We start from the raw sequence: 14,304 nt of genomic DNA, 5'->3' as shown, positions 1-14,304 counted from the left end.
AAATGTTTGTAGGTACCCAATCTGTACTCGTCATTTTTTATTTTTGCAACGCAGTTTTGTACCCATCATTCTGTACAGCCCACCCAATCCGTTCCTTCCGGGTTCAGTTCATGTATGGTGTTTTTTTTCTGTGGAAAATGAAAATTTGATCAACAGGCCAGATTTAATGACGAATTACAAGCATTTCATGGGCCAGTACTTTTAGACCTCTTATAAGTGGTGAATGGGCCAATGAAAACCCTCGTCCTCCACTACAGAAAAGGGCCGATCGACCAATGAAATCATCACTGTTATTTCAGCAGTAGCTCTAGTGCTTCTGACTTTGAATATTGATAAAGAAAATCATTTTCAGAAGACAATTTCTGTATGTTAACTGTTAGCTTATATTGTGTATCTCTACGTATTGTTTGCTCCATCTTCATAAATACAGTATGTAATGCAAAATAATAATTTTGCTCAACAATCGTGAGGGAAAACTGAGATCTCAATTCTGAGTGGAAAGAAAATCATGATTCTTTTTTTACCCAGAATTGTGTAGCCCTAGCCATGCTGCATATGCAATACTTCTTTTTTTTAATTGTATGAATAATGAGGGTGTCTTTCGGAACCTGTCTGAGTAAAAAGTGATCATTTGGCTTAGAATTGCAGTGAAGTCATAGTCGAAGTTGCAATAACGTGAAATACCCAAGTACAAATTCAGAAAATATAGTACTTCAGTACAGGAAAAGTACTTCTGCTTCCTTACTTTACATCTCTGGCCAACTGAATATGTGAATTTCAGAGTTTTGTGTGCTAATTCAGCTAATTCTATGACAGGTACTTTTGTTTTAGGCTTTTGTTGCTAATGTAAATTTAGAAGCATTCGTTACCAGAAAGATAGGTAAGCTGTGCTTGTATTGGTGCATCTATGTTTAGCTGCATGTGTGTGTGTGTGTGTGTGTGTGTGTGTGTGTGTGTGTGTGTGTGTGTGCGTGCCTGTATGTATGTATGTATGTGTGTGTGTGTGTGTGTGTGTGTGTGTGTGTGTGTGCACGCACAGATACACCCCCCCCCACACACACACACACACACATTCCCAGCCATTGGCTGGACTGGGAGAAAGGAAATGCCGAGGCACTGCGGGGGTCAAGTGCCTGGGGATGCCGGTCCTGGGCTGCTGCTGGGGAGGGGGGAATCCAACCCACAGCCCCCATGCTGTGTGTCAGAGGCACGGAGCTGTGTTTTACCTGTCCCCTGTCAGAGCCGCCAGTAAGCGTGTTCAGCTTCAGAGCTCAGCTGAATCTGTGGTTTTTAATAGAGTAAAACCTGACTGTGGAAGCCAGACAAACACAGTACTGGAAACTGAAAGCATTTTTCACGCAAATAGTTTATCGGAATAAAGTTTTCTCTGTCCAGCCTTATTAAAGGACATGGTAGATGTGTCTGGGGCAAGCGATTAATTTCTTTATAAATCATCACCCCATCAACATGCACCTTTCTCATTCTTCACAAATATTTCAGTAGAAGCTGAATATCCAGGCTGCCCTCAATGCCTATTTGTCAGACCTAACGTCGGGAAACCATGATGTAACGAAATGAACAGGAATAAAACGTGGGGTGTTCGCTGTCAGCCGGGAGACGGACGGTGCTCTCCGAGAAGTAAGATCACAACGCGACGAGCGTGTCCATCTCTCATTGCGCCGTACGGCCATTCATAGTCCGGGCCGACTCGGACAATCACGGCCCAAACGTTTACATTTTATTTTGACATCACCTTTGTTTCCTCCTTCATAAATAACCTTTATAGCGAGTGCCGCATTTGTCCCCCTGCCCTCAGGGTTAAGCCGGTATGGGTGGGTGGTCAGGCTTCTCTCTGCCGGGCCTTTCAGCTCCTTCCCCCCCCATCCTTCAGGCCCCAGCTGATAAAGCTCTTATTAGCCTGGGCTGTCGTTGCGTTTTACACAGACTCACTCCGGGACAGTGCTCAGCACAATCAGGTATGTCCGTCCCTCCATATATTCCTTAACATGCAGCCGCGTTTGACTGTTAAGTGTAAAAGTGTGAACACATAATGACGGCACAGGAGAATAGTGGAGTTCTGGATTTCTGACAGAATCATACTAGTGCTTTCACTCCTTGCTGATTCAAGTGACTCTGAGTCTTTGGGTTTAGTTACAGAGCAGTCGGCAACACTTCAGAAACACAACACACCTCATAAACATTCATAATATTGGCCAGGGAACTGAAAGAGTGAAAGGAGGCTTTTCTGGGGGTGACCTTCTGGATGCCGGATGAGAGTGTGTTAAGTGCTGTGGCACCTACATACCTGTGAACTGTGAATCCTTGCATAATTTCCTGTCCGGGTTAATCTGTTTCCTGTGTTCAGTGATATGTCATTGTATTTACTGCGGTGCATTTGTGTTTACTGAATTAATATGTGTATCGCATCAAGGAAAAGGAATGGGGCCTGAGATCAGCCATTGCTGAGCTGACCGGTCGCTGCAGGGACAGCCAGGCTCCTCGCACGGTGCATGCTCCCAGACCCCTGTCTGCAGGCACTCATTCCTTCTGGTCGCTGCAGGGACAGCCAGGCTCCTCGCACGGTGCATGCTCCCGGACCCCTGTCTGCAGGCACTCATTCCTTCTGGTCGCTGCAGGGACAGCCAGGCTCCTCGCACGGTGCATGCTCCCGGACCCCTGTCTGCAGGCACTCATTCCTTCTGGTCGCTGCAGGGACAGCCAGGCTCCTCGCACGGTGCATGCTCCCGGACCCCTGTCTGCAGGCACTCATTCCTTCTGGTCGCTGCAGGGACAGCCAGGCTCCTCGCACGGTGCATGCTCCCGGACCCCTGTCTGCAGGCACTCATTCCTTCTGGTCGCTGCAGGGACAGCCAGGCTCCTCGCACGGTGCATGCTCCCGGACCCCTGTCTGCAGGCACTCATTCCTTCTGGTCGCTGCAGGGACAGCCAGGCTCTTCGCACGGTGCATGCTCCCGGACCCCTGTCTGCAGGCACTCATTCCTTCTGGTCGCTGCAGGGACAGCCAGGCTCCTCGCACGGTGCATGCTCCCGGACCCCTGTCTGCAGGCACTCATTCCTTCTGGTCGCTGCAGGGACAGCCAGGCTCCTCGCACGGTGCATGCTCCCGGACCCCTGTCTGCGGGCACTCATTCCTTCTGGTCGCTGCAGGGACAGCCAGGCTCCTCGCACGGTGCATGCTCCCGGACCCCTGTCTGCAGGCACTCATTCCTTCTGGTCGCTGCAGGGACAGCCAGGCTCCTCGCACGGTGCATGCTCCCGGACCCCTGTCTGCGGGCACTCATTCCTTCTGGTCGCTGCAGGGACAGCCAGGCTCCTCGCACGGTGCATGCTCCCGGACCCCTGTCTGCGGGCACTCATTCCTTCTGTAGGTAAAAGAACGGCTGGTATCTAGCGGTCAGCTGTGATGAGTGGGGATTTCTGTAGCTGTTCTCTTTCAGTAACCTGCCATGAGCGTCAATTGACAAAGCAGAAAATGCGTCTCCTAAGGTCATCAGCTGCTCTCTGATGACGGGGCTGTGATGTGAATCGGGATTATCCTTTCCTGTAAATGCCTTTGAGATACATAACCCCAAAATTGATTTTGTATGATCTTATGCACTATTAAAATCACAGGACTGTAGTTATGAAGCACCTTATAGTCCCAGTGTAAGTACACCCAGTATTCAGAATCCCATTCTTACAAGTACATCGAAACATCCTTCCACGAGGCGACGCTTAATCCCACTAAAATTTCAGTTAGTCTGTTTTTTTTTATTTCTTGTTAATAATTGTAATCATGTGAAGCAACCATGGTACCCAGCCCTGTGCAGTGGAGGCTGTGAGGCAGCAGGGCAGGTAGGTGGTCGGGTCTCTTGCCCCAGATACTGACCCCAGCATGTTTCGGAAGCCCCTCTGCGTCGGCACAGCGAGGGGCCCCCGCCCCAGCTGTGGGGCCCCCGGCCCAGCTGTGGGGCCTGATCACACCAGCAGCTGCGCTCCCACCCAGCAGCCGGGGAGTCTGCTATCGCCATCGGGGTTGACTCCCCATGAAGGGGGCCGTTACCACCAGTGTCAGGTGACCTGCAGTCGGCTCAGGCGGGGCCCCTTTATGTCCGGCACAAAGGGGATGCTGGGTAATGAACATTCCATCAGCTCCGTGGATAAGCCTCAACTCCCAGCTCAGTAAAACTGCACGTGTGTACAATACCATGTGCCACCTAGGCATCTATGCCTGATTATTTCAGCTATTGGTTTTTGTGCACTGCTCAGTCCTTATTTTTTGATAGTGTTATGCCCTCTGAAACTTTAATGAGACCCTCCCTGTAGTCTGATGCCGGGTTCCATGTAGCACTTTACATAGAGCGCATCAGTCCCTGGCTGCTCTGTCTCATCTGGTATGCTGGTTCCCCAGAGCTGCATTAGAGTCAGGGTCATCCTGGTGTCACCCGAGGGAACCAGAGAAGGCGAGCGTGGAGTGTAGAGCGTTTCAGGCACACAGAGGAGAAGAAACCATAGGTACCCTGCCAAAACCTGAAAGGCATGAGACATGATACTTTACAGCCGGCGAACACCATGGCAGTGTGAATATGCGACGCATATTCTGGGGACCCCTGAGCCCGCTGCTGGACCCCTAGGCCCCCTCCCGGACTGGGGGATCCCTGGGCCCCCTCCCGGACTGGGGGACCCCGAGGTCCGCTGCCAAATCAGGGGACATCGGGGCTCCCTGCCGGATTGTCAGCTTGGTGATTGTATTCTTTAAAAAAGATTAAAGCATTTGTTTTCAAAGTTTATTTGTCAGGCTTCCGAAGACCTTGCAGCTGCGAATCTAACTTTGCTCTTTGTGTGCTGCATTTGCTTGTTCTCCCTGTGACATTGTGGGGTTTCCTTCAGGTTCCTTGGTTTCCCCCCGCAATCAAAATTAAGAGTGAGCTGAACTGGATTTACCAAATTGTCCGTCGGTGTGAATGTGTGTGTGAATGGTGCGCGTGTGACCTTCTATGGGTTTCAGCACCATTCTGGGTGATTCCTGACTTGCGCCCATAGCTTCCGGGTTCGGCTCTGGACCCCCCATGGCCCTGTATCAGACAGGCCGCTGTAGAAAACGGATGGATGGATCACGGAGTTTCATGTCTGTCAGATCTTCCATCTTCCAAAGGTCACATGGTTTTTACTCGACTCGACTAGCTGATGTGGCCCAGCTCCTAATCAGACTGCCAGCTCCCCGCCCCGTCCCGTCACGCCCGCAGAGGGCACAGGCAGAGCCACTTAGCTTAAAAATAATCCTGCTATGAGTTGAAAACCGTGTATCTGAGCCTCACGTTCTGTTTACTGGATGTGATTCCCGTGAGTGCAACGTCAATCAGGTCCTGCTCGTCAGAAGCATCCGCCTGTTGGCACTTGTTCAGAATAAATGTTTTCATATGATCTATAGCTGCAATTTGTTTTAGTGAGTCTACAAAAATGAGGTCCGGACTTTTTAGCAATGAAAACACTAATCTGGTCCACGGACATAAATATGTCATCTCAGCTCCACTTAGTTCAAAGAGAAACACAATGAACCTAAACATAATTTCGGATAGAAATAGCTCTATAAGTAGTATTAGCAAATCTCAGACTGACTCCAGACACACCCACGCGCATATTTTCTGTATTATTAGTGTTATTATTTGACTGGCAGGCGCTTGGGTCTGAAGTGACTCAGACTTCATAAGATTAGAAATTTTATTTTTACTAGATTATTATTAGTTGAGCCTTTTCCCTTCCACATCACTGGATTTTTTTTTTTTTACTGGTCCAGTCCAGCTTTGGTACTGATTAAGGGCACAGACCTGCCATCTTTCAGTTCTGCAGCCTTTAACAGTATCTTTAAGGGGAGCGTGTCACATGACCACTGTCTCCTGGATGGATGCTGAAGGCTCTCCTGACATCTTGTGTGTGTAATATTGTGATCTGCTAGCCTGATTATATATTATGAAATTATAATTGTCTTGAGTTTGTGCCTAACTTGTGTTTTCAGTTAAATTCTTAAATATTTATACTTATAATACTTAAAGTATACTTTGGTATTCTTTTTAAAACTAATATCACACTAGGATTCCTATTCATCTTTCAGTCATTGTTAATTTGTATAAAATAATGTATATATCTCCTTTGAAATTGTAACTTGTGGCATATGCATTCCATCCAATTTCTGGTATCTTTCATTAAGTATCAGCGATCGTTTAGCTAAGTCTGGATGTTGTTAGCCCGCCTTGCTAATCGCTCTTTAATGGGCTGCTTGCGGTGTTTTTGCACTGAGAGTCGGGGGTCCCTCTACAGACAGTAGTGTCGCATGTGTCAATAAGTGATTGAGAGCGGCAGTAAGGGGTTCTGGGAACATTCCTCTGAATTCCCACGTTGGGCCTCCCCTGAGGATGCTGATGACGGCAGTGGCTGAGCAGTGCAGAGGTTAGGTCTGCGAAAGGGGATGGGCCTTTCCGGAGACTCTCCGGCCCCCGTTCTCTGCCAGGACCGCGCCGTGTTTATTTGCAGTCCAGGCCGCGGTGTACTCCTGAGGTTTGGGTGCAGGAAATCGACAGGGCCCCCCACAGGGTGCATCTGAGTCTTTCAGCAGGATCACCATACAGGAAGCGGGAACCCAAACCTCCCTCCTCTCCATGCAATATAAGGTTGCTCATGTCTTTTTCTGTCATTTTATTTTAATTGTTTGTTTCCTCGTGCTGATAAAGCTGCCTGGTCAGTCAAAACAGACCCCAAACAAACCACCCCGCCTCCCTATGGAAACTTTATGTGCTGGATGACAAACCCGTCGCAGAAACAAAGCTTGATCACTAGATATGCCCCCCCCCCCCCCAACAGGTAGTTAGGTTTGTAGACTTATTATAATCCAGTGAAAATGCCCTGATGACGTATCTTTTTTCTTGGGGGGTGGGGGCGTGCTATCCTTGTTAGCATCGGGATTAACCCTGAGCAGAAACAGACTCTGTCTCCATGGTCTCCTTCAGAGGACACTCAGATCTTTTTCTGTCTTATTTATCTCATGGCTCAGCGCTGCCCCAGCGGTACTGGACGGCCTCGGTGACCCAGACGCACACACATGTCTGTTTCAGCAGAGGGCTAACGCTGCTAATGTCTCCCCCCCCCCACCCACCCCCGGCTTGTTCCCCCAGGCTATGTGGCTGATGCTTCAAGAGGAGAAGCCAGAGGACTACGTGATTGCCACCGGTGAGGTGCACAGCGTGCGCGAGTTTGTGGAGAAGGCCTTCAAGCACGTGGAGAAGACCATTGTGTAAGTGGGGGGGCGGGGGGGGGGGGCACTGGGCAGCCCATTCCATATTCCATCGTTTCTATCAGGGTTAGAGAGGGTTAGCCTGCTGGTTGGCCTTGTGTCTGGGGCGTGAATTCCACTCCCAGTGAGTAATGGCCGACGTGGGAGCCATCCTGCTTGGGGCCAGGGGCCCCCACTTCCCTTTTTGCCGCGGTCGCTTGGGCCAGGAAGAATTACTGTCACCCCCCCACTCCCCGAGCTGAGGAGAAATTCGCTGTGAAATGAGACCCCTTATGTATGCACACCAGTGCTTTAGTGCAAGAGAATGACCATAAATGTAGCTCCTCTCTAGCTGTGCGCCCAGGCGGCTGATGGGAGAAAAGAGGCTACAGAGCCAGCCAATCACTGCCTGCCTTATCCTCATTGGTTACTGTGTTGCATTCCTTTTAGACTAAGCTAGCCAACAATACAATAGCACAAAGCAATGCGACCCAGTCAGGTTTTAAAACTTAATTTCTCCCTGCCTTGGTTACCAGTGTAATTGACATGATGATCAGTATGGCAGCAGAGCATAATCCTCCCTGAAGGCTGTCGTCTCGCAGCGTGTTTGTGCTGCCCGTCTCTTTGTGAGAGTGACCTGGCTAATTCTCGCAGCTCACGCTGAATTGTTGACTAGCAACACAGGTAGCAGGTTACGCCACAGCTGGAATAGTCACCAAAAGCAGAACACAGATTATGTAAAGTGCACTGAAGTATTTAGAAGGACATGTGATCCAGTCTTGCTAACCCCCCCCCCCCCCCCCCCCCCCAACCAGTTTTCTTGGAAGTTCTCACCTTGCAGTCTCCTATTGTGTAGCCTGTAGGCCTGAACCTGTACCCAACTCGGAACCAGTAAGGTTTCTTGTCCTGGGTGGTTTGAAGTCCTGGCCGCTCATTAATCCTCATATGTATTACACCTTTTCCCACTGGAAACAGCCGGAATTCCTTACCAAAGAACTCCACATCAAATTGCTGAAGGCTGCAGCGTTGCCGTGTTAGAGCTGTACAGCCACACACATTTTGGTGGGAATATCGATCAGCACCATTATTTTCTACCCCGAATCCATTCGGAAGGAAACGAGTTCCTTGAATGCAGGCCGTGAGCTTGGCGCGCCTGAGCACTGTTTGCCTGCTTACTGCCGTTGTGAGGAACCTTTGCCATTTCCTGAATGGCTGAAACTTTTCATCATATTTCAAATACCAGGCACCGATAAACCATAGGGCTGAAGTTCAGTTTCCTTTTCACTCTGTGTATTTAAAATATTTCGCGTCTTGTAATTGCGCAATGTAGTTTGGCCCGCTGTTGAGGAACGGCGCTATAAATCACACATTTATGGCTCTGGTAGTTCATCTCTGGCATGCGGTTCCTTTGTTTGTGATTAGACACTGATGCTGGTGGCTTGTTTTTAACAAGGAGCAGCTTGTGTCGCTGTCACAACACAATTAAGATGGGAAAGAGGAAACCGTCATGAAAACATGAAAACCAAACCCCTGCTGAGCACTTTAAATATGCCACTGGCTTTCTGGCCGGTGCCGTGTGGCGCTGTGAGGTTTCTCACCTTTCCGGAGTGTGTGAGAATCCCACCTGGGCATGCCTGAGTGACCTGTGTGAAGCGCCTCTGGGATTCCTTTTCACACAAAGACCAAACGGATGGCTGTCTGATTCGGCCAAATGGACGTCCTGCAGGTGCTGTCACATCTTAACGGCTCAGCTTGTCATTTGAGATGCAAAAGGGGCTGGGGGGGGGACAGGGGGTAAACTTCATTTGCTCCATTTTTTTTTCTTCTTTTTCTGGGAGGCACTTACTAATGCACCCAGTTTGTGTGGTGGCCTTTTCTCTTCAGCCACCGTGTGAAAAGGTTAAGAGTGGAACATTCCTCCCGTTCTGAGAGTGAAATCCCACACAGCTCATTTCCACTGTGTTTTTTTGCTTTAAATGTGTCAGCCGCTCATAACAGGCCAGCAGCAGTGGGTACAGCGAAAACATGCAGTTAACATGTTTGTTTTTCCAGATGTTCCCTTTCGGCTTCTGATGGTCCATTTTTGGAGGGCATTGCTGGCAGGAAAAACGTGCTAAAAAGCAGCACGTGTTTTTGACTGAGTTTGGGGTCATCTGGGAATGTTCTCTCCAGGGGTATAAACAGTGGCTCCCTCTGCAGTCTAGGGTGCTCACAGCTGGTCAGCAAACTGGTGGCTCTGGCTCAATGCTTGACCGTCCGCGTCAGATTAAAATATCGGTTTTATTGACAAGGCGTCAAAAGGCGAGGTAACTTCAGAGACTTGCATTATGATTCTCAGCAGCGGTAATATTGTCAGGACATGATTGATATTTATACATGCAATTTAAATGTAATCACCCTAGAGCCTATAATTTAAAAAGCATAGATCACTGTAATTTAATGCAATGTTGCATGTTAATCAGCAAATACTTGTGAAATTAACTGATCTAGCCATTTGCCTTTCGCTTATAAAAGGCTTGGTTCCCTATTCTCTGCTGCCACTTTTTGTTTTTCAACAAAATTGATGTGTTTGACTTCCCAGAATTCTGCTGACCACAGAAAGGTTTGCCCATTAAAAATTAAATGGTTTTCCTTATATTCTTTTGCAGTGCTGTAGTTTAATGGTAGGTGATGCGGCTACAAGACATGTGAGGCTTGTAAAATCCTATCTATTTGCAGTTTTCTGAGTGAATCATCCTCACAGCTGTTTCTTTTGGCTGGAACTATTCAGTTTGGGAATTAATTAATTACCATTTTTGCATTTGTTTTTAATCATTTGATATAATGTAACGATTTAGTTTTATTTAAATTGTTAATGGTTTTTATGTAATTATCTTTTTCAATATATTATTAAAAGTTAAAGCACTCATTCAGAGCACTATGTGGTAGGCTAGAATGCTGCATATTCAGCTTGTTATACTGGTCTCAGTGTGATCTAACAAAATACAAACACCCACAGTTCCCAGTTACCCTAACCCCGCTCTGTCCCTCGCATGTGGCCAGCTGTACCTGCGCACAGCAGCAGGTCTGCGATTGGACAGCGCTGAATGTCACTCTGAAATGACCTGCATGTGATGTTACTCAGCACAGTGTGACAGATGCGCCATGTGACTCCCCTCACAGGTGGGAGGGCAAAGATGAGAACGAGGTGGGCCGTTGCCAGGAGACCGGGGACATTCACGTGAGGGTGGATCTGAAGTACTACCGGCCCACTGAAGTGGTAAGTCCAGCACTTCCAGTGAAATTAATGGGGGAATTATCTGCCCACTCACCCGGCTAATTAGTACATTTGGTCCCGTTGCGTGTGAATAGCTTCCACTAAATGATCCTGGCCACCCCCCCACACCCAGTCACTGACACACAGAAAACTCTCACGTACTGCACGCTTGACCAGTCTGGGGAGGTTGACCAACTGGGTCACCATGGAGACCTTCTCAGTGGTAAGATGGGATGATTTGGTCCGAAGGTGGCATGTTCAGTTTAACATTTCATTGCTCACCGAAGACGCGATACCAGGAAATGAGTTTTCGGCCTTGGGTTTGGACAGGGTTGGGGGTCGGGGGAGGGAGGGGGGGGGTCATCCACAATGGAATGAATTCACCGCTATTGTGAGAAGATTCCCTTTAACCTTGTGAGAATGTGGCTGCAAATCCAGAGCGCTGTTGAGTTAATGGGTAATGGAGCAGCCCGATAAAGTGTGACACGTGTAGTACGTCCTCCCCGGGAAAGAGAGCGACATTAGCATAAGCTGAGGGGGTAAGAACTGTGCTCCAGGGCCCTGCTGGGAGCCGCACCTGGCCAAGGGCCTGGAAGACACCTCCGCTGATAGCTCCATGCGGATCACGCACTCTCATGTCCTTATCTTACTCCAAACAGTGGATCACGCAGCCCTAAACTGACCTGATAAGGAAGCCCAGGCAGATAACCTCAGCAGTAATTGCTTTTTATTTCCAGCCATTAGCGGAAGCCTGCGTTCCCTCACGTTTTAGCTTCGCTTGCGGCCGGAGTGTGGAGCGCTAATAAAGGACAGCAGTGATGGAGCCTTGAAGCTTCTGATCTGCCCCGTTTTCGCACGGTGACGCCGATGGGCAGTGCCAGGGCCTCCCAGTGCTCGGCCTCACCGGCCAGACCTCTGATGGGAACCCTTTTGGGCGCTCAGTGCCCATTAACATTTGTTTATTTATGTTCTCGGCTCCTCGACAGTAAGTGCCTCCCATTTCCTCCCCGACAGTGACACCCCAAGCGACCCCTGTCTGCCCTTGTGTGGGGCAAATGGCCCCAACACTTCACTTCCACAGCCTGATCACATTTGGGCTCTCCACTGTGTGTCTCAGTTGCTCTGGGGGGGGGGGTCACAAAATTATTTTTTCGTTTTTCCATTCATACAAACTACAAACCTTGGTGATGGTCAGCATTAAACCTTCCCCAGCTGAGTCAGCACGGGCTTCAGCCCCCAAAGCACATAAACACCCCCCCCAGCCCTACCCTGCCCCGCCGCGCCCCACACAGCAGAAATGAGAAGCTTTCTCCCTCCTCGCCGTGGTGTCCGAAGGCAAGCAATGCCCATTTCATCTGGCCCAGCTTCAGCCCGATGACAGATCAGGGTTCCCAGTGTTGTGGAGGATTAGGAAGACGGTAAACACAGTGGGCAGCCGGGAGATTATGGGAGATCCCAGGTGAGTGATGCATCCTTGTGTGTGTAAATCCCACAAGGAACTTTACACTGCTCAGGCCCTAGTGCTAGTATGGTGATGACATGAAACCTGTGACCGTGTGTGTGTCAGTGTGCGTGCGTGAATTATGTTCATAATACATTGTGGGGACCAAATGTACCCCACAATGTTATAAAAGCCTGTTATTTTCACATTGTGGGGACCATTTTCTGGTCCCCACAAAGATCTGTGACTACAATCAAAAAAGTATAATTCCAAAAGTCTGATATTTTGTTTGGTTACTTATGGTTAAGGTTAGGGCTGGGTAGGGGTTAAGGTTGTCATGTTGGGATTAGATTTTTCCCCATAGAATTGAATGGAAAGTCCCCACAGAGATATAATTACAAACCTTTGTGTGAGTGAGTGAGTGAGTGTATGTGCATGCTTGTGTGTGTGGGTGTATGGCATATCTGTGTGTGTTTGGGCGTAATTTTTCCAGTAACTCATTCGTGTTTTATTATTTCAATCTGAACCCCATCAATGTGGTGTCCTCCCCGTTAGGGTAACATGGTCCTGGGGGTGCGGCGTCCTCCCCCTTAGGGTAGCATGGTCCTGGGGGTGCGGCGTCCTCCCCCTTAGGGTAACATGGTCCTGGGGGTGCGGCGTCCTCCCCCTTAGGGTAACATGGTCCTGGGGGTGCGGCGTCCTCCCCCTTAGGGTAACATGGTCCTGGGGGTGCGGCGTCCTCCCCCTCCGGGTAACATGGTCCTGGGGGTGCGGCGTCCTCCCCCTTAGGGTAACATGGTCCTGGGGGTGCGGCGTCCTCCCCCTCAGGGTAACATGGTCCTGCGGGTGCGGCATCCTCCCCCTTAGGGTAACATGGTCCTGGGGGTGCGGCGTCCTCCCCCTTAGGGTAACATGGTCCTGGGGGTGCGGCGTCCTCCCCCTCAGGGTAACATGGTCCTGCGGGTGCGGCGTCCTCCCCCTTAGGGTAACATGGTCCTGGGGGTGCGGCGTCCTCCCCCTCCAGGTAACATGGTCCTGGGGGTGCGGCGTCCTCCCCCTCCGGGTAACATGGTCCTGGGGGTGCGGCGTCCTCCCCCTTAGGGTAACACGGTCCTGGGGATGCGACATCCTCCCCCTTAGGGTAACATGGGATGGGTCACTGTGACCTCATGCCATGACTTGCATGCATGTGGGGAAGGGGGCAGGAAACAAGGGGGCTTCACTGGCACGCCGCCATCTGTCCCTAAGGTGTGGTAGGCAAGGTGGGGGTGGCTGCCGCCGTCCTCAGGCCTGGCAGTTATCAGTGATGAGGTGAGAGAAAAGGGGTGAGGGGATGGGAGCCATTTAGCCCTGACCCCCAGAGAGGATGCACACATTCCCGTCAGCACGCTCGGCCTCTTCCCATGGAAGTACCAGTGCGAGTGACAACACAGATCTCTCTGCTCCCCCTGAGCGAGGCGAGTGTCAACAAATCTGCCCCCAGTCTGACCACCTTGCTGGGGGTAGCTTTGACAGGAGGCCTACAATGTGAGCACAGACTCCGGATGCTCCATGTGTTGCGCCGCCCCCAAACCCCTCCCCCTCCCCCTCCCCCTCCCCCTCTCACCCCCTGCTGTCGTGATGCATCCAGACTTTCCCTCTTTCAGGGTTTTCCTCCTCGATGATAAATATTTCAGATTTACTCTTGGTTTAGAATATTTAAGTACTCTTTCTGTTATTTTGTATTGTACATTGACAGCAATGCAGAAACGTGCGTTTCGTCAGGCACCTTTTTTATATGAACAGAAGAAGAATTGTCTGCGTCGTGTGGCTTTACAGGCCAGGCAACTTTGACAGCTCGTCTGAAAAGGTCTCAGTCCGTGGGCTTTCAAGAACAAGGTGTTCCTGTGAGCTTTGAACATGTCGACACGGAGCGAAGGCGTTGTCCATGAATTCCTTAATGAGCCTCTGTGACGAGGCAAGCGAGCGGGGGAGAGTCGGTTTGGCCGTCGTCAGGGTAGGTCAGGATGATCAGATGCTCATTGAACACGCAGACATACCTGTAGAAAGACACTCTCACTTGGGCGCTAATCAGAGGATACGTGGGACTGAAGGAAATGGCTCAACCCTGAAGGTCACCTCCACCCCATGGGGGTCCCCTGGCACGGACCATGTCAGCCACTTCACTGGCAGCTGTCAGATTCACCTGGCACCTTTGCCCCGCCGATGCTGATGTCACTCCTCATTACCGCTGTCGCACCAAATGTCTGACATGCGCAGATTTACTGGCATCCCCCCCAGAGAACAGAGAGTGGGGGGCCAGAGGAATGGCAGGGAAAAGGGAAGGGTTAGGTCGCTGCA

The 14,304-nt window shown here is 50.1% G+C and overlaps 1 protein-coding gene across 3 annotated transcripts in view; it reads left to right on the top strand.

Annotated features, from left to right (window-relative positions):
- The window catches only part of gmds (GDP-mannose 4,6-dehydratase), a 197,740-nt gene that overhangs the window by 158,322 nt on the left and 25,114 nt on the right, over positions 1-14,304 (top strand). For all 3 annotated transcript variants that reach the window (XM_023823733.2, XM_023823732.2, XM_023823735.2), the window contains 2 exons: positions 7,170-7,288; positions 10,430-10,526. In XM_023823733.2, coding sequence (XP_023679501.1) covers positions 7,170-7,288; positions 10,430-10,526 — 216 coding nt within the window. The remainder of the gene's footprint in view (positions 1-7,169; positions 7,289-10,429; positions 10,527-14,304) is intronic.

This window comes from Paramormyrops kingsleyae, chromosome 1 (assembly GCF_048594095.1).
Source record: "Paramormyrops kingsleyae isolate MSU_618 chromosome 1, PKINGS_0.4, whole genome shotgun sequence".
Taxonomy (NCBI): Eukaryota; Metazoa; Chordata; class Actinopteri; order Osteoglossiformes; family Mormyridae; genus Paramormyrops; species Paramormyrops kingsleyae.
Note: the sequence above shows the minus strand (reverse complement) of the source record. Positions and strands in the feature narration are given on the sequence as shown.